Consider the following 25,255-nt stretch of genomic DNA (forward strand, 5'->3'; position numbering starts at 1 on the left):
ACTCGTCTCGGCAAAGCGAACATTTCTGAGACGCAGCTTTGCACTCCTCAGTGGCGTGCGCCCCTTTGCACTTTCCACAGTACGTTTTGCGGGTGCAAAACGCTTCGGCATGACCAATGCGGCTGCACTTCGAAAAGGTGGCCTCCTTTGGTACGTATGGTCGGTCAATGGGTAGTAACCTAGCACTATATCTACCGTTATTAAAGATAACCCTATAACACATTATAACTAAATTAACCTAAGATCAGCTAGCCTAATTATACCACTAACTGGTTCAATATATACTGATTACTTGCTTGACACCTGGTTTGGTAGTTACCGTTTCATTTGTCCATAAACTCTTGTAATGTAGATATGTTAGTTATTATATGAAGTTTCCTGGTATTGAACCACGGAGGAACATTAATAATCATTTTGAGTATTTTGTTCTGCGCTATTTGTAACCTTTTACGGTGTGATAATGCAATACCCTTCCAAGCTGGGGCAGCGTACGTAATTACTGGCCTGAAAAATGTTTTGTATAAGAGTAGTTTGTTTTTTAGATTTAGTTTAGATTTTCGGTTTAATAAAGGGTATATGTTTTTTATCATATTGTTAGTTCTTATTAGCGTGTTTTCTGTATGCGTTTTGAAAGTTACCCGTGTGTCAAAACAAATTCCGAGGTATTTTATACTTTTTTGCCATGGTATTTTCTCTTTCCTCATCACTAGTTCACTTTTTGGTAGTTTCCGCATACATGTTTTCCTTGTGAAAAAGATTGCTTCGGATTTTGAACTATTTGTTTTGAGTTTCCATTTAGTACAATATTTAGCATAGGTTTCTAGCGCGCTATTAAGGCGTTTGATAATTACTTTTGGGTTTTTGGCCGAGGACAAAATAGCAAAATCATCCGCGTATAGGAAATTGGTACAATTACGTGCATTCGGTAGGTCAGCTACATAGATATTAAATAGCAAGGGTGATAATACACTGCCTTGTGGCACACCGGCTACAGGTGCATAAGGCAATGATTTGGACTTCCCTACATATACCATGTTTTTCCTATTTTCAAGAAATGCCCAACAAACAATTCGATCTGGTTCGAGGCTCGAACAGGTCCGGTTCGAGCGTCGTTCGAGCCATTTGGTGGAATCGCATAAGATTTCGATTTCGATCGAAATCGAGAAACTCTAGAAAAAGGTTCATTTTGAGTGAACACAATTCATCTCGCCATCGCGAAAGCAACGATGAGTCGATCGAAATCGAAATCGAAATGCGAGTTTCGATCTGTCTACAAAATGTATGGAAAACATCGAGCAGTCGACAATTTTATCGACAATTGGTATCGCGAACGCTCTGTATCGATCGAAATCGTTTCGACAGGCTGAAGGGCTATCGAAAGCCAGTGAACGTTTGCGCTAAAAGCTTTCACTTGTGAATTTGAAGCATTTTAGCATTAAATAGAGCATTATTAATCAAATTTATCAATGTAGAAAGGTAGGTTATTAATAACCTTATATATATTTCTTAGAAATATTTTAAAAATATTAAAAAAAATAATTATAAAAAAATAAACATTTTCCATTCAAAAACAAAACGAAAATTAAGGCGGCCCGGTGGTCTATTGGTACTGGTGTCCGGTTCAAATTCCATCCGGACCAAACTCCTGTAGCAAGGACTGACTATCCCGCTACGTGGTAAAAATAAGTCGATATGGCCAGTTCGCTCTAACGAGGAAAAAAATAATTAAATAAAAAATTTATTAAATATTTTTTTATTTCATTTCAACCTATACCACCGAGCCGGTGTATTGGTACTGGCGCCGACCGCTGACACGACAAGGACCGGTTCGAATCCCATCCGGACCAAACCCCCGTAGCAAGGACTGACTATTCAGCTACGTGGTAAAAATAAGTCGATACGGCCAGGCCGTTCTAACGAAAAAAAACCTATACAGCATGGTGGGTTATTCAGGTTCAGAAAAGGAAGAAAGGCTAAAAGACGGCCAAATGACAGGAACTGTTTCTACGATCATTTTTTTTGTAACAATCAATAATGAATTATTGCTTTGTGATGACCAGAACTTCCTAGATTCTGAGGCATCGAGGGAGAATAATATTAAACCCTTTGACCGTTGTTTGCTAAATTTTAATAATCACTTCTATAACTGGTGCTCATTTATGTGGAGAACTTATTTCCATCTTGAAAAGTCCGTTACTAGATACTCAAAAACATCAAAAATAAATTAATCCAATAAATTTTATATAAATCATACGAAAAGGTTTAGTCAGTTCTAGCCAGTATGACAACCGCTCAATCAACTAACGCTCTCTAGTGCACGACCATACACAAGAACCGTTACAAGACACACAAGACAAGAGACCAGGCACAAGACTTTCTCGAGTAGTGATATTTAAGAATATTTGTTTTGTCCGAGACTTTCGGGGTTTAACGGTTTAACATAATTTTGGTTGACTATCATAGGACAGTTCAAGACAGGACGAGAACAATACGTTTTTTGTCGGGTAGGACTAAACAAGACGGACTGGTGACCAGGTCATGTCAGCAAAACTAAGAGTGTACCAAGAAAAATATGTCTAACAACACAAACTGACGAACATCTGGAAGAGCGTTATCTAGTACGAAACACACCAATCCAACAAAAATTGCCAGGTTTATATGAAAGGATGAGAACAATGCAGCCTTTGTGTGTAGGTACGCCCAGACAAAAAACCAAGGGGAACAAGACTAGGCCAAAAATGTGGGCGATGGAGAACAATTAGTCTGAGATACAATGACAAACAAGTTCGAGACCTAAGGGGGGGGGGGGGGGGGGGGGGGGGGGAAGGATAGGAATAAGAATAGGGATACAGGGAATGTTTGAAAGAAATTTACGAAAAAATAGTGCACAAGCGAAACACATACACACATCCAGTGTACGGGAACGGTTTTATTTTAAAATCGCCAGCGCATGACTGTATCAAACATCAGTATCGTTCGAACTCAGACGAGGAAGGAACTCTGAAGATCTGCTGGAACTCGTAAACGGTTAAGAAGAACGTAACAGTTAAATTAAGTGAATACAGTTTTAGTTCAATCGTCAATCATGGAAAAAGTCGAAAACGCTACGTCTCGTATAACGAAGGAACAAATTGAACGGTTGGTGCAAATCATGGAGAAAAACCCTGATGCTGCCAAGGGAATTTGTACCAATCCCACGGCATTCTGGGGTGAAGTTAGTTTGGAACTCAACAGTCTGGGTCCTTCAAAGGATAGTCATTCTTGGAAGAAGGTACGCATTGCATGCAATCTGCATATGATATGTGTGTTTAATTGTATGTATCTTTTGTGTTTTCTTAGACATGGACTGACAAGAAATCGAACGTCAAGAAGAAGTTCTCTCTAATGCGAAGCGAGCAGAAAAAAACCGGAGGTGGTATTCCACTGGCTATAAGATTAAACAATATCGAGGAGCGTATCTTAAATGTCACAAATATAAAGGCCAATGTGGAAGGAGCAAAAGACACTATTTGTGTAGGAATACCTGAGTGCAGTAGCGACCAACAGGAAAAAACTATCGCTGATCCATGTGGAATATCCAGGCAAGCCGAGCCAGCATACGCAATAGATCGGTTGGACCAAGAAGCAACTGCTTCGAAAGCTACAACATCATCGATACGGCAACATCAGCGAAAACAAGAAAATTTTAATCCAAAACAACCCGATATCTACCAACAGACTCTGATAGAGCAAAATGAATCTATTGCTAATTCGTTGACTGAAATTGTGTCCTTGATGAAAATATCCGTGGAAGCAACTAGCAATTTTCAAAAGGAACTTTTGGAATGCATGAAACAAAGAAATAAGGATTAATCTACGAAACAATAGTTCAACAGTTACTTGTATTGACTAACGTAGTATTTCAAGTGACAAAAGAAAAGGTTATTAAATTGAAAGTTTTTATCATTGGTAGATTGGCCTGGTTTTATATCATTGAATTGAATTTATATCGAATAAATGTTACTATCAATACATATTCGCAGATTAAACTTCTGGAATTCTGTTAAGAATACAAATGTTATGCAAAGCGCAACAAACATTTACCATTCGTACAACTTTAGTTGGAGAATAGCGCAATTGTCTTTCGCCGTTAAGACATCTGAATTTTGCTTTTAGCATGCCAATAGTTTTTTCAATAACTACACGTGCCTGAGCATGCTTGGTATTAAATTCTGCTTCTTGACTTCCAGGAAGAGCATTCGCGAAAGGTTTCACAAGCCATGGTTTGGTCGGATATGCAGAATCTCCTAGAATGCGAAATGAAAAATCTATAAGTTTAACTCAAACAATACATACTGGTTTAATTTATTTTTTGTTATACTAACCTAACAGCCTAAACACTCTTTCACCATTCCTCCATTTGTTTTCAAAATATTCTATTGCTGGACTGGAGTCGAATATGAATGCGTCGTGGTTCGACCCACTGAATCTGGCATTTACATATCGAATGATGTTTCGGTGGTCACATATCTATAATAAACATTGTAATTATTCAATGTTAATTCAACTAAATTTTAAAAAAATGCTTACCAATAATGCATTCATGCTGTAAAAACCTTTCCGGTTGTAATACATTACTGGATTTTCATGTGGAGCTGTTATTCGGATATGCGTTCCATCTATTGCCAATACAGCTCCAGGAATGCCCGATTTTTCGTAAAAAAATCTACGTGCATCAGCTTGTTCTTCTTCTGTCATTTCCAGTGTAATAACGTGCTTAAGTGTATTTTCTAGAGCACACAACGTTTCTTCGAAGATTTCACTAAATGTGGATTGTCCAATCGGCACTGTGAAATCATTTCCAACACCCCGCTGGTATGAACCTTGTGCCAAGAATTTTAAAGATGCTGCCAGCTTTTGCTTAACAGTCAATCCTCGATTATGTTTGGGACTTATTATAGGTGTAATTTTTCGAAGAATATCTATAAATAACTGCTTAGAAATTCTGAAGTTGTTCCTAAAACTACAAAAACAAACTAGTACAATACGGCTAGATGATGGTTATGCAGCGTACTTACGCGGAATCATCTAAACTCATAGGGTCCAATTTCTTTCGCAAGTTTCGACGATAATTCTTCAATTCAACAGCTGGTTGACTATTTTCAGCTTCCGATAGCAAAATTGAAGCAATCATTCTTTAAATTCGATGTATTTATAGTGGAGATAATAGAAACTGCACCTTGAACAAGCTTTTCACAACGTAAACAAACATCAATTTGACAGGTAGCAAACTGCTCGACTAGTCGATCCCATGTATTTTCTCGATCGAAATCGAAAACCCGTATGCGATAGCGATTTCGAGTCGATTTCGATTTCGATCGACAATGTTGCTTCGATCGAAATCGAATCGAGTATTCTTATGCGATTCCACCAATTGTTCGAGCTCGCAAGGAAGACGTGTTCGAGCATTTTCGATGAAAATCGAGCGGGACGTTTTACGAAAGCGCCATCTATTGTGCATTGCAGTAAACAATATTTAGGACAAGATTTATAGATGCACAATATTTGTAAAAATAATATTAATTTTATTATTTGATGCTACCTACAACCTAGTAGTATCTTAAGCATTTGATCTGCTCTTATTAAATTGTTCGCTGCTCCATATATTGTGGTATTAATCTCCGCTGTAGATATATTGTGGTATTGTATCGTTTGAATCCGCTTTCCGATCACCCTTCTTTGAACCATAATGGCGCACAGCTGAAGAAAACAACAAAACCATCGTTGCGCGTTGTCTGGAAAAATATGTCCTTAATTAATGGGCAAGTTGTAACGAATGTTGATATCACTCACCGTATCCAGTGTTTGGCCGCGACGCAATGTCCTTCCAACACATTCGTCATATAATTGTTAAGGGCCTGCTCTGGGGAGTTGTCGTATACGACCAACGACAACGACATGTTTTATGGGTGCTCTAGGAGTTGTCGTATACGACAAACTGTCAAAGCATGAAGGACGTCAAACCTAGCAAAAGAACGTCATTCATACAAACACAACAAAAAGTGCGCGCGTTCGATTCTTCCTACGCGTACAATTTGTGAGTCAATTTGTTTCCATCAAAGTTGTGCAAAAATAATGATGCACCGTCCGGAAAGCGGAGAATTCAGCGTCCTGTTCGAGCACCTGTTGAGGCAGCCGAGAATGTTTCATGGTTATATGAGGATGTCGAAGGAGGATGTTTTATTATATATTATATCCTTTCTAACATTTATAAAACAGTATGTTTCTCAATACCTTATACCATAATAACAGTATTAAAACTCACATATTATTACCAGTGTTGTATTTATTCCTAACCATACAATTATAATAACTTATATCGTTATGGTTAAAAAAACGCTGTTTTAGTGCGTTCGATATATGTTTTTCCTAGAGGTTCTCTTTTTTGGATCTAACAAGCAAGAGCACAACCACCAGATTAGCAACACCAGAACCGACCCGGCTGAAAACGTCGACCTAAATTCCGGTAGAAAAAGTGGCGGCAGTAGAGAAGAGGACTGGACAGGCTGAAAGAGACATATTCGACCCAACAACCAATTCGAATAAAAAAACCTAAAAAGAAACATTGAAATTTAATTACCATTTGATTTGCTGTAGCACGGATCCGTTGGGCACCACAACTTCTTTCGCTTCTGAACCAAACTGATCAACTTTTCAACATTGATGTGTTGCATTTCTGAAAAAAAAACGATTAAATACATTATGAATACATTACTTTTTATGGTGAAGAATACGTACCGTTCGATCGATCCAAAAAAGGTTGCAGAATTATGAATATTCAGAACTGTTGATTTTTTGTTGTTGTTGACGATTTAACGGATTTGTTTTGATTTCTCCCCCCCAAAACGCTTGTCAGATGTTTTTGACACCCAAGATGCACATATGCTAGCTATGCGAACGACAAGTTTCACGAGGTTTATAGAAAAAACAAAATGATTTGTATGACGACAGATGTTTTACCAAGTTTTACGGGATTTCTCAGAGCACCTCCATAGAACGCCATACGTTTGTATTTGTCGTTGGTCGTATACGACAAATCCCAGAGCAGGCCCTAAGATGAAGATGAAGTTATAAGATGAAGAGCAGGTCGAATATTGAGGATCTTGTACACCAAACCAGTCGCACGGCTTCTTTTGGATTCCATTTTGCACCTAGCATGGGAAGATCCAAACAGAGCGCTGTTTTCAAAACAACAATGTTGGCACGAATATTGTACGACATGCACACGTTATTTACTTACCAGAGTATTCAGAAACACCACAGATTGAATATATTAACACAATGAAAGATTGTTGCACAGATTTAACTAAAAGGATTACTTTTAGCAGAGGAGATGCTCTTTAATCACAGGTCAGGCTTTGTTTACATTTCTATTTCATTCAATCTGTCAAAGCGGTAATCACCGCAGACAAAATGCAAACAAGCCATGGAAAAAGATGAAGAAGAGCAAAAGATCGCACCAATTCGATCTTTTCGTCTGGGAGGAAATCAAAGACCCAAACCTTTGACGCAAATTTAGCCAAGATTCGGAACCAATCTTGCTGATTTAGCTGCGCGCAGAACCAAACGACGCTTGATTCGACCAAAAAGGCTCGGACAACGTTAAAAAAATCGTCGAATTGTTTGTTGGGTGATTTAATTAGATTTATGAGATAAGCAGGAAACTTAAACTTGATAAGCTTGTGGAGAAGTCCCTGATGCCATATCGAGTCAAAAGCCTTTTCGTTGTCTAGTAACACTAATCCCGTCGCTTTGTTATATAGTCTATTATCGATTATGGTGTTTTTTAATCTGTGGATCTGATGAGTGGTACTTCGAGAAGGTTGAAAACCAAACTGTGAGTCCGGAATGATGTTTTTGTTATCAGCGTGCACTCGAATTCGGGAGGCAATTATTTTTTCTAGAATTTTACCTAGGCAGCTTAGAAGACTAATGGGTCTGTAGCTCTCAGGTTTGCTACGGTCTTTACCAGCTTTGGCAATGGCAACTATTTTAGCAATTTTCCAATTATTTGGGAAATAGCCTAGTTTAAGACATGCGTTAAATATAAGCACTAGATAGACAACGGCTTTTCTCGGGAGTCTCTTGATGGATTTGTTATTGATTTTATCGCAACCAATTGATTTTTTGTTTTTTAAATGTTTTATCACTTTTAGTAAATCTTTAGGTTTAATTAATTCAGATGGAAGTAGCTGATTTCCTTGGTTGGATGCAAAGTAATTCTTGTTATCCTTGATTATTTTTCGTTCTATTGGACTAGATTTGTTGTGGGTCAAGTTGTGCGCATTTTCGAAGTGACCTTTAAGGGCGTTACATTTTTCAGAAGCTGTGAGTAGTATGGAGTTAAGTTTTTTCAGTGTTGGGATAGATGTTCGTTGATTTCTAATTGTTCTTATTAGCTTCCAGAACTGGTTATTGTTATTGTGTTGTGGGTTAATGCTTTCAAGTGTTTTACTCCAAGCTTTATTTCGTTCTTGGGAGACCAAGTATTCTATTTTCCGTTTTAAGAGATAATAGGACTCCCGGAATGTGGTATCTAATCTATGCCTTTGCCATTTTTTTCTAAATTTATTCCTCAGTTTTATTAAATCAATTATGTGATCGGGAAGTACGATATTATATTTTCCTGGTGTCACAATGGGTACGGCTCTGTCATGTGCACTGTTGATAACTTAGGTTAAGACAAAACCTACAAAGATTTAATGAGTTGCACGAAACATACGTGAGTGGCACGTTGCAATTTCAACAAGAGATTTTAGCTTTTCTAAAAAAAAACCTGATGTTTCTGTCCCACATTAATTTACTAAAAACGTTAATTTGATTTTTTTTATCTTTTTGTCCATACTTAATTTACATGAATATACTTAATAATTAATAATTTACGGGTGATACTACATGGTTTAATGCTAATTTGAACTATTTATCTTTAATGAATTTCTCTAATGAATCTTTAATGCATTAATATTAATATATGCGTACATATGAAGTAAAATAAAAAATTTAAAACCTCTAATACAAATTAGTAGTCGTATAAACCTTTATTCGAACATTTTTATTTTTTTATTTACATGAAACAGGCGTGCGTACAAAACTAGATACATAACAAATACTAAGCATAATATTCTACGCCTACCGAGGCTGAACCGAATCGCTATGCTGTAAATTAAATCGTAACTTCCGCCTTAACAAAACCGGTAAACAAAACGTTTTACAGTTGATTGCCTCGGAAATCACACCACATCACAGAAATGCACGTCAGCTACTGTGCCTTACCCGATCTGTGCATTATTGATAACATGCCAGAAGATAACCAGTTTACAATGAAATAAGGCTATGCCGCGTAGCACCTTTATCGCTGCTGTAACCGGCTACTTATGCGCTGTTAAAACGGGTAATAAAAGATAAAAATTTGCGGTTAAATAAATTCAGTAAATAAATAACATTCATTACATCCTCGATCCATACTCGGTTTGCAGATGCTGCAGCGCTTACCTTTTCGTCAGTCCGCTCAATCGATAGTGGTGCATTCATCTATATCTACAAAATCTCTTCTGGCATGTTATAAATAATGCAGAGATTGTGCAAGGCACAGCAGACGTTTATAATACGCGCACATTTTGATGGCGCATATCTTAACAGCCTTTCACCAAGGATACATCTGAATTTTCCTTTCAGGACACCAAACGTATTTTCAATCACAGTTCGAGCTTTCGAAAGCCGCTGATTGAAATTTGCCTCTGGTGAATTGGGGGTGGCATTTCTGTGTGGCTTTATTAGCCAAGGCTTGGCAGGATACGCAGAATCACCTTAGAAGAAATAGATATTAAATATGTTAGTAATAGTTTAATTAATGTGCTATTAACATTGAAACATACCCAATAATTTAAACATTCTATCACCGTTTCTCCACTTCTGTTAAAAAAAAACATATGCCGGGCTCATGCTAAAAATGCAAGAATCATGGTTGGAGCCGCTGAATCTTACATCGACGAATCTTATAAGTTTTCTGTTGTCGCATATCTGCAAAACAATTTTTTGTTGATCATCTTTTATATATATTTTTTAAAATAAATGCCTAACTTACTATCGACTCGTTTAAACTGTAATATCCTTTCCTATTGTAGTAAGCCGCAGGATTGTCGTGAGGAGCAAGAATTCTCACATGGGAACCATCGACGTTCATTACAACGCCAGTGATACCTGATTTCTGGTAGAAGTAATTTACGGCATCGCTCTTTTCGTTTTCCGTCATTTCCAACGAAATGTACCGTGCCAATTCCTTCTCCATTGCTCGCAAAGTCTCACCTAATTTTAACCGATTTCTTTCGCGATGCCGGCTAATAAATGAATTCGCACTTAGGTCGTTTGCTAATTCCAGATGCACTGCTCTGGTAGTCAGGCAAGTAAACAGCGCGCACCACCTTTTTTCGGATCTTCATCCTATCGACGGTGAGCGGCCCAAAGTAATCGGCTCCTGTGTGAGTGAACGGTTTTACGAACGGTGTCGTTCTACACGCAGGCAACGGTGCCATCATAGGCGGCTGTGGCTTAGCTCTTTCGTTCTTGCATTTCTGGCAATTTGTTACTACCCTTTTGAGCGCTGCTCGCAAATCTATAATCCAGAAGCGCTGTCTGATCGCAGCTATAACTGTTTCTGTCTCTTTGTGGAAATATTTTTGATGGTAATGACGTATTACTAGCATGGTAATATAACTATTCTTCTGGAGTATAATTGGTCTCTTGGTGTCCTATCCCAAAAATTGTACTCTTGTTGGCCGACTTTCGGCACTCATTATTTTTCTGTCCTCCAAAACGGGACACAAATTTTTTAACGAGCTTCTGCTGCTTATTGGATGTTCTGCTGTCAGGACTTCTCCCACTGCGCCTTCCTTATTAACAGATGCTCTGCTTTATCCAATTCAGTTTTGGTGATTACCTTTACCAAAAACGAGCCTTTTGTGGATTTAGTTTTCAGCCAATCGAAATATTTTAGGCATATAGCAAGTGCTCGTCGCAGTGTCAACCATTTTGACGACCATTTTACGTTGATCGCCCTCAGTCTATCTGGTTCACCGTACTAAGGGTGTGAACTGGGCGAATTTCTTACATAGTTGTCGCTTCAATAATTTCATTGGCTTAAATAATGGCCTTTAAAAATGGCGACCCTTTAAACCAAATTTAGCGCCCCTTCAGTACCTTCGTTGCCTCATCCACCGGGTTGTCCTTTGTTCCTATCCGACGCCATTCTTTCGTACTTGTCCTACTAGGATTTCCCTACCCTTAATGCAACGAATTGCTTGTAGTTCCTTGGTTCTGAACTTATCCACGCCAGGACCGTTTTCGAATCTGTCCAATAGCATACTTCATCCACTTCTATTCTCATTTCTTTTACAATTGTTTTGGCAAGTCTAGCCCCCAATACCGCGGCTTAAAAATCTAGGCGGGTTATGGAAGTTAACGAGTCTGCACACTCTGGTGGTTACTTATCGACTAAACTTTTATTATAAATGACACGCACCTTATACCTAACGAGAACTAATACATAGATAAAATACTTAATACTAACATAATACTATACGATCGTATGCGATGCGGTAACTACCCCATCCTTAAGTGTTGATTCTCCAGGATCAACTTTGATAATTATCGCCTTATTTCTACAATTCATATATGTTTTACATTTCATTTCATAGCGTCATATTTGTACATTCCGGATATTCGTTTTATGAATCACATGATTCTGTTCGTTTTTCGCAGTTACTCGTGTATTTGTGATAGCATTTGTTTTTCGAAATAGCGGTTTTTGTTTACCTTTAACTACTTTGTCTTTGTCTTGTTCTTGGGTCACCCTTAGTTCTGGAGGTGCCCTTCTGCCTTTGTTGTGATGTTTCTGTTGCTTCTTTTGAGCTTCTTTCAGCTGAACTATCACTACATCGTACACTTTTTGTCGCACTGTTTCGATGTCTTCCACTGTAGTGGTGTAATATAACTTCTTGTCCCATAAATACAACACGGTCATACGGGATCACCACGGGACAACACACCATGTATAGGTCTACATTTCTTTCAGTACGGATTGGGACAGAGTCCCCAATAAAACACTAGACTTCTTTAGTTGAGCATAACGATCAACTACGACAGTAACCGCGTGTGCATGTGGCTGCGAGTGACTGTCTAGTCAACGGTCAATCTTTATTTTATATCATAATTTCGAGTAAACATCGTGAGAACAAAATTGATGGAAATTTCCATTAACCTAGATATTAACCTAGAACTTTGAAATTTGATGCTTTTGTTTGTCTAAATTTTGATTGGTTGGTTTAATTGTTTTCTTGAGTTCTAGTTCTTATTAATTGGGTGGCGTAGTTCTGTTTCATATAAGCTATGTATGGACGGGTTATTTCCTGTTGTTAACTTGAACCAAGTCAAGCAATAGGGTCTATTGCTATATTGCAAAGGTTGCAACTCTGGCGTGAAGCGCACCTGTACTGTCTTGCAATGAGGTCGCGATGGGTTTTTTTGACGCTGCGTATTGATCGGGTATGGATTGGCATTGCGTAAGCTCTTTGCGCGGTCGATGCTTCTATGGTGTTTGTTTTTTATTTTTTGCCTATTGGGTTTGTACCTGCAACTTGTGTGCATTGAATGAGTACCTGTAACTTGTGAGCGATTAATGTTTGATTTAATTGCGCCTGAAGTTTATGCTATTTGCGTTAATTGTTTATTGCAGTTCTTGTTCTAATATCTTGATAGAGGAGCATGGGGTGAATTTCAACATAAATAGATTTTGGAATGTTTTTAAGACTGTATAGCAGATATGCTACAGTGGGATTATGAGGAATTCCTAAAAGAATTTCTTTTGGTGTTTTTTTCGTAACAATGTGGATTGTGTCGTTGTACTTTCCAATCACAATTGCCATCCTCCTCTTTGTCGAGTAATTGCGTTAAACAAGCTTTTCTATGCGGTACATCTCAGTTATCGTTGAATGAAACCTTTCCACCTGACCATTGACCTCTGACTTATTACTTGGCGTAATATAGGCTCTTATGTTTAAGTTCAGCATAATTCCTCGTATTTCCGTTTATAAAAAAAACTTCTCGTTATCGGTGACAATCATTGACGGTATGAGATACGATGTAATGGTTTTTTCGAACGCTTTTCGAATATGTACAATTTGTCTTGATTTTATAGGTAACATTAAATTCCCGCTTCCCAAGCTTCCAAATTTCGAAAATTTGTCAATACTTGAAAGGAAACTTTCCCCGTCTATCTGGTAGATGTCTACGTGGAGTATTTCGAAGGGGTGTTTCGGTATAGGCGTTTCTTGTAAGTGTATTTTGAATGGGTGTCGATCGTATTTGCACGTATTACATGCATTGCATGTTTTAATGTAGTTTCTGACCTTTTCGGTTATCTTCGGAAAATAATACTTCCGTAATATCTGTCTCTAATTCTCATCAATGCCTCGATGGGCTCTTTCGTGTTCGTTTTTTTATAATTTCTTCTTGTTCTGCGACGTCCCTAACATCATTAAGAATATTCTGTGTGAACCTGATCTTTTACTTTTTTGATGAACTATAATAATCTTGGTACATTCTTTGAAAATCGCCCAAGATTTTTTATGTTGTGTGTAATCCCGTCAATTTGTTTGGAACAAAGAGTTGATTGAAAATACTATGTAGCACTTGCTCTGAATACTGTCATCTTTTAATTGTCGATTATTTTTTTATAGCCGGGAAAAGGATTTGAAAAAATAGTATCTTCATTATCATCCGTCTCAATCACAATTTGCAATTTGAAAGCGTTGAGAGGAGCTTCAGTGCATTTGATAAGATCTGAAGGATCTTCATCGGCAGAATGCCGAGTTGGAGTTAGGGAGAAAATCTGTACGCGACTAAGCGCATCAGCTACAACGTTGTTATTTCCTGGAGTATACACCATTTCATAGTCGTGTTCCTCCAAATAAGATTTCCAACGTTTTAGTTAAGTGTTAATGTTTTTAGGCGACAAGGAAAATGTTAAGGGTTGGTGGTCAGTAATAATTTTAAACCTTTGCCCGTAGATATAGTTGCGAAAAATTTTAAGAGACCAGTAGATAGCCAACATTTCTTTTTCAGTTGCTGAAAAATTTTCTTCTCTTTTGTTTAAGGTTCGTGAAGCGAAATGTATCGGTTTATCTTTTCCGATTTCTCCTTGACTGAGCACTGCTCCTATGGCGTCATTAAATGCATCAGTTGTTATAAGGAAAGGCTTGTTGAAATCCGGGTAGGAAAGAATATCGTTTCCAGATAGAATTAGTTTCATGCTTTCGAAACATTTTGTTTCTGCAGAGGTTAATTGAATTAGTTTGGAATCATTAGTAAGGCCTCTAAGTAGATTGGTTAACGGCTTGGTTAGGTTAGCGTAGCCTTTAACAAACCTTCTATAGTATCCAACCATACCTAAGAAAATTCTTAGCTGCTTTACGTTTTTTTGGTTGAGGCCATTTACGTATGGTTGCGATTTTTTCCTCGTTTGGTGTTATACCATTTGACGTGATTACGTACACGAGAAATTTGACGGATTTACAGAGGAATTTTGATTTTTCTAGTTGGACTTTGAGATGAGCCTTTTTCAATGTAGACAAAATTAAATTTAAATTATTTATGTGATCACCCAAATCTTTACCACAAACTACTAAATCGTTCATGTATACGTAGCCAAATTTAGCAATGTACTCAAAGAAAATATCGTCTAGCGCACGTTGAAAAATTGCCGGCGCATTCTTTACGCCAAACGGCATTCGCAAAAACTCATATTTTCCGTTATTGACCGAAAATGCAGTTTTTTCTACGTCAGTTTCGTTTACTTTAATCTGGTGAAAACCAGAGGCCAGGTTCAATGTAGTAAAGTATGTGTTTCCACCTAATTGGTCGAGAATATTTTGAATTTTTGATTATTATTATTTTGATATTTTTCCGAAACTGTTTTTTGATTTAGTTTACGGTAATCTACAACGAGTCTAAACTTTTGTTCACCGAAATGGTCAGCTTTTTTAGGAACAATCCAAAGAGGAGAATTCCAAGCAGAACGCGATGCTCGAATAATACCATCATCCAATAGCTTTGAGATTTGTTTTTCTACTTCTCGTACGCAATAGGATAGGGATAAATTTTTTGGTAAACAGGTGCATCATCAGTTGTCTGTATCCTACATTCAACATTTGTTGTGCAAGTAAGCTTTGAATCTTGTGCATGGAAGATATTACTGTGTGAGTTAAGGATCGGAATGAGAGAGTTTCGCTCTTCAATCGAAAGGTAAGGTAGTTGAATTTTGGATTCGATATTGAGAATCTGATGAACTCTTCCTTTATCTGTTTGGGTATTCTCGCCCGTTGCGTGAAATATTAGTGGTATGTAGTAGATTCTGTTATTTGCGTTTGTAATTTCTATTCTTCGGTAACGTGTAATGATATTAAATTCCTTCGCGAATAATATCTCGGTACCAACTATTCCTTCGGAAAAATCGTGGTAATCGTAAATATGAAACACAAATTCTCTTTCTAACACTGGTGAAAATAATTTCAAAGCCACAACTTCTGATGATACTAACGTACCGACAACACTTTGAAACGATTTCGGTTCGATTTCAAAAATGTTGTTACCTGAACTATAAGCCCATTTTTTTATATAATGTTGGTATTTGCTCCACTGTCGACCAATAATCTTATTTTGCCGCATGAAACTGGGACTTCAATGTATGGAAGCTGCGGCACGATATTCTCTACGAATACGGTGTCTCTGTACTCGTGCCCATTCCAAAAAAAATTCGAGCTACATTGTGCCTCATTATCTTGAAATGCGTTTACTTGTGTCGACTTTTTGGGAGCGTGTGTTGATCTTGATCGCATAGAATGATCAACCTCCATGGGTTCTGATGAACGTGTCTCTCTTTGTGGCTGTGTCTGATAACGGTAATTTCTCGTCGCTTCTGGTTTAACGGAATACTCCATTTTTTTAAATCCGGACTGGCCAAGCTTATTTTTTTTTAGCTTTTGAAATTCCAAGCATAGTTGGTATGCCTTATTTAAGCTATCAGGAGCTGCAGTCTTAACCAAAATTCCGAGTTCATTATTTAATCCTCGAATAAAACTATCTACAGCTTTTTCTTTAAAATAATCCACAAAACCATTTCGTAATTCTATAAATTTTTCACTATATTTAATATAAGCTATTATTAACGATAAGAGTTCATTTATTCAGTATTCATTCAGTTCATCTATTGTAGTATTGCTCAAGACTTTCGCTGTATTTTTGTTTAATTACTGTTAAGGTTACGAGAGTTTAAGGTCGTGAGTTTTAAGGTTACGTTGATCACGGAATTTTTTTTTAAGAGTTTCTTTTGTACTCTCCCAGTCAAATCCTACGTGGTTTGCGTTGAGAACGTCAGACGCTTCGCCAACAATCTTTCTTCGCACAATTCGCATTATAATTCCCATCTGCGTGGGACAATTGGCGAACGATGCATAAAAATGAAAAATGCCTTCAACATCATCAAGCCAAGTATTAAGGCCTTTAGGGTTACCATTATATTCCGGTAACATTTTTAGTATATCGGGCACTTTGCCCATTTCTAGAAACATCTTCATTTCTTCCATTTTTGTTTCCCTTTCTCCTGGATTTTGCGATCACTATCACTGTTTTTTTTTCACTATACTTACACGTACAGGAAACAGTTAGATCTCCAGGATACTGTGAGAGTCGATTTTGTTATCGGTCTTCCGAAGAGAAAACAGCGCACCTAATCGCGCTACAACACCGCAAATCAACGACACGTTCGATGATAGCTCTTGGGCTGGATGCTGTATTCTCAGAAAAGAGACAGCTAAAGGTGGCTTCGCTCTGAGAGTTTATACAGTAGCTAATCACTCTTCTTGATTCGGGCGCCAGTTAACGAGTCTGCACGCTCTGGTGGTTACTTATCGACTAAACTTTTATTATAAATGACACGCACCTTATACCTAACGAGAACTAATACATAGATAAAATACTTAATACTAACATAACAGGTTGGCTGATAAGTTTCCGGTCTAACAAAGAAAAACACATTTTTTTGTCAAAATTCGTTTTTATTATTCAACATAGTTCCCTTCAAGAGCGATACAACGATTATAACGACCTTCCAATTTTTTAATACCATTTTGGTAGTACTCCTTCGGTTTTGCCTCAAAATAGGCCTCAGTTTCGGCGACCACCTCTTCATTGCAGCCAAATTTTTTCCCTGCGAGCATCCTTTTGAGGTCTGAGAACAAGAAAAAGTCGCTGGGGGCCAGATCTGAAGAATACGGTAGGTGGGGAAGCAATTCGAAGCCCAATTCATGAATTTTTGCCATCGTTCTCAATGACTTGTGGCACGGTGCGTTGTCTTGGTGGAACAACACTTTTTTCAACACAGAACATCAACACGTTGGTGTTTTTGGTCAAATGTGAGCTCACGCGGCACCCATTTTGCACAGAGCTTCCGCATATCCAAATATTGATGAATGATATGACCAACACGTTCCTTTGATATCTTTAAGGCCTCTGCTATCTCGATCAACTTCATATTACGGTCATTCAAAATCATTTTGTGGATTTTTTTGATGTTTTCGTTGGTAACCACCTCTTTCGGGCGTCCACTGCGTTCACCGTCCTCCGTGCTCATTACACCACGCTTGAATTTTGCATACCAATCAATTATTGTTGATTTCCCTGGGGCAGAGTCCGGAAACTCATTATCATGCCAAGTTTTTGCTTCCACTGTATTTTTTCCCTTCAGAAAACAGTACTTTAGCAAAACACGAAATTCATTTTTTTCCATTTTTTTCACAATAACAAAAGTTGCTTGACAAAAGACGCTCTGTCTCACAAACTAATTGACATACAGACGTCAAATTTTGACACGAATCATTTGAAGGTTGGTGCTATATAAAAATAATATGCATTTAATACTAGCGGCGCCATCTATGTGTCAGACCGGGGACTTATCCCCCTGGGCAAACAAGAGCTCGAATCGCGATTCGCATGCAAACGTCCTAATTTGGTTTCACCGGGCTTCGGCCCATGTAATTTTGAGGACGTTTTTGTATGGGCTGAGGGTAAAATGAGGACGTTTTGCTACGAGCTTCTGAGCGTGTGTGAGTGAGCGTTTGCAGCCCAGATGTATGCATGTATGTGTGAGATCGCTCGGAATGCGTATGTAGTGGTGATATTCGCTTTCTTTCGCCCAGCTGATTAAATTTAAATTGTCGGTTTAAAAAAATTGTACTTTTTTATTTCATTTTTACAATTTTTACATTTTGTTTCAATTGCTACAATTGAAGCAAACAGTTTTGAAAATCAACCCTACTTAGTACTACAATTTAAATAATAACGCTTCTAACCTAAATTTTGAAATAACAACATAGAGCTTAACCTAACTAAATCTTAATCTTCATCTTAATCTAACTATTTCCGGATCTCCGAAGCTCCTGTAGACGTGATTTCACCATGATGATTTCACTAGAATTAAAAAGAAAATATCACCTATATGAGCAATTGATTATAATAAATAAACTGTTATCGTTGCAACGATATATGCATACATTTTTTTGCATTTATGCTATACTATAGTGTAATAAGAAATGTTTCAATTAGGAAGCGAATTGCGTTTATTCAATACTACAAACATTGAGACGACGGGAAAAAGAAACATTCTCCTTACTCACTTTCAGGCATTGTGTTGCAATGATTTATTTAGTTATCGTACTTACCTTTTACAATCAGCAACGATGGATTTATCCGTTGTGTTAGATCGATGGATCGGTCTGTGTTCTGTAAATAGAACGAGATTTTAAGGTAATAATAAGATAATTAAATAGGTAATTGATAATAGGATATTAGATACACATTAAGTAAAAGTTAAGTGATATTTACTTACTTTTTAGTTACAAGTGCGCTCCACTTATGTCCTGTCCGCTGTGTTATGTCTTCGTTGTGCGCAGTTGAAACATATGCTACCATATGCATTGCATCTCAGAAGAGAAAAAGGTTCTGTTACGAAGTTCTCCAGAGGTACTTGATCATTTAAGCGCAGAGCCAGTTGAATCAGTATTCTGTTAATAGGAATATATGTAAAAATTTAATTGATATGGCAAAAATTGAAAATAAACTTGGGATAAATTAAAATGAATTGATAAATACTTACTTCTTAGTTGGCGAAACCAGGAAAATGTTCTAGCATGCCTTGTTGGTTTGAGCTTGTTATCACGGCCCTTCCAAGGATATGAGATCGGTCGTCTCGCAAACGACGAGCGCTGTATGAATCGACAGCCATCGTACTACCGGAAATCCTCTGTCGAAAGATAATAAGATAGAATTAGATAATTTGGTACTGGTAGAAATAATAATAATGTTAGAAAAGTGGGTATCTATGTAAGCAACATAAAATACGTGGTTGAAACAACCCATCATACGGTTGATGCCATGTACAGTGAGCAACGCTTTAACACAGTGCTTTTACAGACTACAATATACCAATGTTCATTTTGCAACGGATTGAACGGTAATAGACCTAAAAGTAAGTTTAACCACAAATAACTCACGACGGAACCGCAATCTGAATTTTTAAGACGGAGCGTTGCGGATAGTGATCCGGAAAGCGAACATAACAAAGCAAACATGTCGAATGCTCATTATCAGGTTACGGAAACTCACTATCCAATTCACACATTAAAAAATTAAAAACAGCGTCTTCTCTTTCATTCGGAATGGTCAGAGAATGGCCATAATCCACTGCGGTTCCTGAAGCAGAATTATTTCACACGATCGAATCCTTCACCTAACCTCACTTTGCATCAACAACACCAAACTAAGCGTTGTACATATAATCGGTTGGTTGTGGCCAAAACTGTAAATTAATGAACAACTGTATCGATAGTACACTAGTAGATCACTTTCCACTTGATATTACACGCCGTTCGTAGATACCGGCACCGAAACAGGACCGGACAAAATTGAGGACGTTTTTGTATGGGCTGAGGACAAAATGAGGGGATTCACCTACGGGTACGTGTAACTGCGCATTAGCAGCTCGGATCTCGCCAATCTCACTTTTTTACCCACAAAACCTTTATTCAAGGTAAAAAAGATTCTAGAGCACACTTCCACTTGGTAATTAAATATTTATAGCGTACAAAAACGATTTTACTTACCAAAGATCTTCTCCGTCGATGCCGGCACTGAAACTGTACCGGAACACGCCACCTGCGTTGAGTTTCGCGGCGTTTCTTTATCCTTTGGCGACAGCCCAGATGCTGGGATGGTTCCGACTTCCATTTTATCCGTGCGGAACAATTCTTTTGCTAAAAAGATATAAAATTTATGTGCGGTTTCGTGATTGTTATTGTTTTGCTTACCGGCTTCCTTGGACTTGTCAAATTTTCAGCAACTCGCGTTTCATATGCACCAACACAATCATACTCGTGAAATCACTGTGTACAGACACGTTCGGGTGGATCGAAACTGGTCGTTGGTCGTCTTTAGAGTAGGACCGACATATTCGAGAAGGAGAGGTCAATATGAAATCTTGTGTGCGACCAGAAATGTGTGGACCAAGTGAGGCGCGCGGGTAGAGGAACGTGTGAAAAACTACTCGAAATGTCTAGGGGGATCAGCCAACCTGTTAATACTACCCCCTGGGCAAACAAGTGCTCGAACCCGTATGCAACCCCCTATTGTCGGTTCACCTAGCTTCGGCCTCTTGCAAAATTAGGGGATTCGTTATATGAAATTAGGGGAAAATTAGGGGATTCTGCTACGTGCTCCTGAGGGTGTGTGAGTGAGCGTTTGCAGCCCAGGGGTATGCATGTGTGTGTGAGATCGCTCGGAATGTGTATGTAGTGGTGATATTCGTTTTCGTTTGCCCAGTTGATAATATTTTCATTGAAAGTTTAATAAAAAAAAAATGATTATTTTTTATTGACTACATTTTTACATTTCGTTTTTACAAACATGTGAGATAAGAAATATTGAAAAAAATATTACAATAGTATCCTGCAATGCTGCAAAGGATACAATTACGCACAACCTATTCCTCATGAAAATAATGGTAATATAATGGTAACGTGCCTATTTTACCACAAAAGGCTATTGATTTGATGTCAGCCAACAATCTTAAGCTTTCGTTACTGTTTCAATTTTGATTTAATATTCTACCCCAACGTAGTACAGACGATTGTTTTGAATGTTGAAGGCAAGAATATGGATGTTATTCCTAGCTGAAATTTGCATTATTAATTCTGTACAATAATCTTCTTAATTAAACCCTAGATCACGATCTGCACTGAACTCCTAGCCTAAATGAAACGAAGTTGAAACCTATCTGAACCTATCTTCAACGAGAAACATTCTTCTTAAATTATTACGATTCGTTGTTCTTCAGCCCAGGATGGTTTCACTAAAATAGAAAAGAAAACATTGTAATATATTAGCACAACGAATGTGATAAATTATGTGCTATCATTGCAACGACGCATGAAATCGTAATGTATAGAATGGTAAGAAAAGGTTTCAATGGTGGAACGAATTGCATAATTATAATACTGTAACTACCAAGTAATACGGCCTGGCCGTTGGTTTGAATAAAAAAAATACTACAATTATCGGATTACTGTACGACGGGAAGAAATACAAATTCTCTATACACACTATCAAGCACTGTGTTATCACATTTACCTTTTACAATCTGCAACGATGAAATTATCCATTGTATTGGATCGATCCTGCATTCTGTAAATAGGATGAGATGGATTAATTTAATTTATAATTGATAAAAGGAAATTTGTTAGATATCAAATAAAATTAAACGATACATACTTACACTGCTCTGCAATGGGGTCTGGATTCGAATATATTGACGGCCCCACAGGCTCTGCTTCTCATCTCCCATTCCGTCACGTCCTCGTTGTGCGTAGTAGAAGCTGTTGTCACCGTATGTCCAAGCGTGGGTGTATGAGGTAGTCCGAAACACTCGGGCGGACTGTGTCACTTGACAATACAGGATGGAGTGGATATTCTAGGTTACCAAGCCGTCAGCGTGAGACCCTCCAGAGAAACATAGGGACTTGAGCGCAGAGCAAGTTGAATCGCAAATAATATACAATTATGCAACGCCATGCCAGACTACAACACGATTCCGTGGACATGAGACACTAGAACAACAGTTTCATAACCCAATGTTCCGCAACGTCAGCAGACGGATGCTTCCTTGATAAACGTCTCGACAGACCTATAAACCTAAATTAGTCTGGTATCGATAATTGAATAAAATATTAATTATTATATACTTACTCCTGGTTGACGAGACGAGCTTCTTATTCCGGTATTGCACATTCGTTTGCAAATCTCAGTATGATCACACAACTGTGTAGTATCTCCTTGGAAGAGTCGGTTGGACAACGGTGAGCGCATGATGAACATCTGCCATCGAAAGATGAGATCGAATTGTGTTATTGGTAGAAATAATAATCAAATTATAAATTTACTTATCTACGCTAACAACGATAAACTATACAATAGTCTCAATCCATCACACGGTGGATGCCACGTACAATTAGCACTACAGTGCTTTTGCAGATTACAGTAAACCAAAAGGACATTTTGCAACGGATTGAACGATAATCAACCCAAGCTTAAAATAGGTTTAACCCCAGATCACACACGACGGAAACGCAATACGAATTCTTAAGACGGAACGTCGCGGATAGCGATCCGGAAAGCGAACATAACACCACAAACATGCCGTAAACTCATCCTCGGGTCACGGAAACGCACTATTCACACAATAATAACTAAGAACAGTGTCTTGTCTTGCATTCCGAATGGCCAGGGAAAAGTTGCAAATTCGCTTTGGTTCCCGAATCAAAATCATTTCACTCGATCGAGGAGTGGTTCACCTAACCTCACTTCTCACCCACAACACCAAATTATGCGTTGAGCATATAATTGGTTTATTGCGGATAAACCCGTAAATGAATGCACAACTGTGTTGATATAACACTAGTAAATCACTTCCCAATTGATTTTACACTATTTTCAGCGATAATGGTATCAAAATAGAACCAGATACAAATTAGGGGATTTTTGTATGGACTGAGGGCAAAATTAGGGGATTCATCTTCTGTGTGTGTGAATGCGCGTTTGCAGCACAAGGATCACGATAACCCCACTTTTCCACCCACAAAAGCATAAAACTATGCACAAAACATTCTAGAACATATTTTATATCACTTCCACTAATTAATTCGCTATATTTAGTATACAAAAACGATTTAACTTACCAAAGATCTTCTCCGTCGATGCCGGCACTGAAACTGTACCGGAACACGCCAATGCGTTGAGTTTCGCGGCGTTTCTTTATCCTTTGGCGACAGCCCAGATGCTGGGATGGTTCCGACTTCCATTTTATCCGTGCGGAACAATTCTTTTGCTAAAAAGATATAAAATTTATGTGCGGTTTCGTGATTGTTATTGTTTTGCCTACCGGCTTCCTTGGACTTGTCAAATTTTCAGCAACTCGCGTTTCATATGCACCAACACAATCATACTCGTGAAATCACTGTGTACAGACACGTTCGGGTGGATCGAAACTGGTCGTTGGTCGTCTTTAGAGTAGGATCGACATATTCGAGAAAGAGAGGTCAATATGAAATCTTGTGTGCAACCAGAAATGTGTGGACCAAGAGAGGTGCGCGGGTTGAGGAACGTGTGAAAAACTACTCGAAATGTCTAGGGGGTATACGATCGTATGCGATGCGGTAATTTGGATAACGGTTGTGTGGGCGCAATTCGCGATTTTGCTGCTACTAGGCATACATCTATTCCCTGCTGATGAATTGTTTGCATATATGTTACAGATGCGAAGGCTTTTTCCGAGGCGTTCAGGAAAACGTGAAGCTCTCTTTTCACCGCTCCGATTTCGTTTGAATAGCAACGCGGTATGGCGACATCCTTTACGGAGTTCATCCTCTCCTCCCATTCTTGCCATCGTTTTACTATATCAATTGGCAATTTGGCATTCTAGTCAATCCCTTGTTTCCAAATATCCTGCATTAGAATTTTTGATTTATGATTTAATTTGCTAAATGTCCTAGCGGATCATAGATTTTCATTATGTTCGAAAGTAACATTCTTTTCGTAATTTTGGTTCCTAATTCGTTTAATCCCTTAATCACGTACTTTAACACATCCGTTTCTTTGTCCCACCATTGACCGAGTATTTTATCGTATGTAGCATCTTTCTCGCAAACTTTCATCAAAATATTTTCACTCGCCCTATGTGGTGGTAGACTATCCAATATTATTTTTGAGTTTGAAATGAAATTTCTTATGTAGAAACTGGCTCTATCATGTATTTCGATTACCTGTTTGGTTCTTGTTACTGCAGCATCTACAATGTCAAAACTGTCAAGATAGTCGTCCACGTAGTGGTTGTGCGTTATGGCAACCACTGCTGCTGGGTACTGATCTTGAAAATGTGCAGCGGTTTCATTTTTCACAAATTGAGCGCATGCCGGAGAGCACGTTGCTCCAAACGTCATGACTGGCATTTCATAGACTCTTGGGTTTGTGAGTGGCTCGCTCCTGTAAAGGAAGCGTTGCGCACAACGATCATTCTTTCGAATTTCCACTTGGTGAAACATCTCTTTGATGTCACCTGAGATACCAATTCGTCCTTCTCTGAATCGAATTAAAATGCCGAATAATGACGCTACTGCGTCTTTCCCAGATAAAGGCTGTGAATTCAACGATATACCCTTATTTTTTGCAGCCGCATCAAATACTAATCTCGGTTTTGGTACAGGTTTGTTATAGTTCACTACAGCAAAGTGCGGAATAGAATTAATCTTGAGATTATTCTCATTTCTTATTAGTTCACACGTATCGACAGCACGCGCATATCCCTTTTTGCAAAATGCGGCTATCTCTTCGTGGTACCATCTTTTTTTAATATTTCATCTTGTGCCAGCTTTCTTTCCAAACTTTGTAGTCGTGTCAAAGCTTGGCCATAGCTTTCGGGCAAATTCATGTCTTCCGTCTTCCACAGTCGCCCTATCTCGTAACCCTTTTTCTTTTTTCTAAGAGTATTTTTCTTTCTTCATGATCTGCTTCGCTATTTCTTCATCCTTGGGCTTTGGTAAGGCGCAGTCTAATTTGACAC

At 38.2% G+C, this 25,255-nt stretch overlaps 2 protein-coding genes and 1 pseudogene across 2 annotated transcripts; 1 reads left to right on the plus strand and 2 right to left on the minus strand.

Moving 5' to 3' along the window:
* Window positions 1-2,979: 2,979 nt before the first annotated feature.
* LOC128309160 (uncharacterized) lies at window positions 2,980-3,852 on the plus strand. Its single transcript, XM_053045560.1, has 2 exons — window positions 2,980-3,271; window positions 3,340-3,852. The coding sequence occupies exons 1-2, from the start codon at window positions 3,086-3,088 to the stop codon at window positions 3,850-3,852; spliced, it is 699 nt and encodes a 232-aa protein (XP_052901520.1). The 5' UTR covers window positions 2,980-3,085.
* Window positions 3,853-3,930: 78 nt separating this feature from the next.
* On the minus strand, window positions 3,931-5,202 carry LOC128309163 (putative nuclease HARBI1). Its single transcript, XM_053045561.1, has 4 exons — window positions 5,058-5,202; window positions 4,570-5,002; window positions 4,365-4,509; window positions 3,931-4,286 (listed from the first exon to the last, which is right to left on the minus strand). Exons 1-4 carry the CDS (start codon window positions 5,171-5,173, stop codon window positions 4,024-4,026), a joined length of 957 nt encoding a protein of 318 aa, XP_052901521.1. The 5' UTR covers window positions 5,174-5,202; the 3' UTR covers window positions 3,931-4,023.
* Window positions 5,203-9,576: 4,374 nt separating this feature from the next.
* On the minus strand, window positions 9,577-20,373 carry LOC128309161 (putative nuclease HARBI1; annotated as a pseudogene).
* Window positions 20,374-25,255: the final 4,882 nt, after the last annotated feature.

This window comes from Anopheles moucheti, unplaced genomic scaffold (assembly GCF_943734755.1).
Source record: "Anopheles moucheti unplaced genomic scaffold, idAnoMoucSN_F20_07 scaffold_38_ctg1, whole genome shotgun sequence".
NCBI lineage: Eukaryota > Metazoa > Arthropoda > Insecta > Diptera > Culicidae > Anopheles > Anopheles moucheti.

Bases quoted from the DNA above. Each gene is read 5' to 3' on its own strand.
- LOC128309160 (XM_053045560.1), top strand. From the start codon at position 3,086: ATGGAAAAAGTCGAAAACGCTACGTCTCGTATAACGAAGGAACAAATT. The intron at 3,272-3,339 runs GTACGCATTGCA...GTGTTTTCTTAG, and splicing joins ATAGTCATTCTTGGAAGAAG to ACATGGACTGACAAGAAATC.
- LOC128309163 (XM_053045561.1), bottom strand. From the start codon at position 5,173: ATGATTGCTTCAATTTTGCTATCGGAAGCTGAAAATAGTCAACCAGCT. The intron at 4,510-4,569 runs GTAAGCATTTTT...TGTTTATTATAG, and splicing joins ACAGCATGAATGCATTATTG to ATATGTGACCACCGAAACAT. The intron at 4,287-4,364 runs GTTAGTATAACA...TTCGCATTCTAG, and splicing joins AAGAGTGTTTAGGCTGTTAG to GAGATTCTGCATATCCGACC.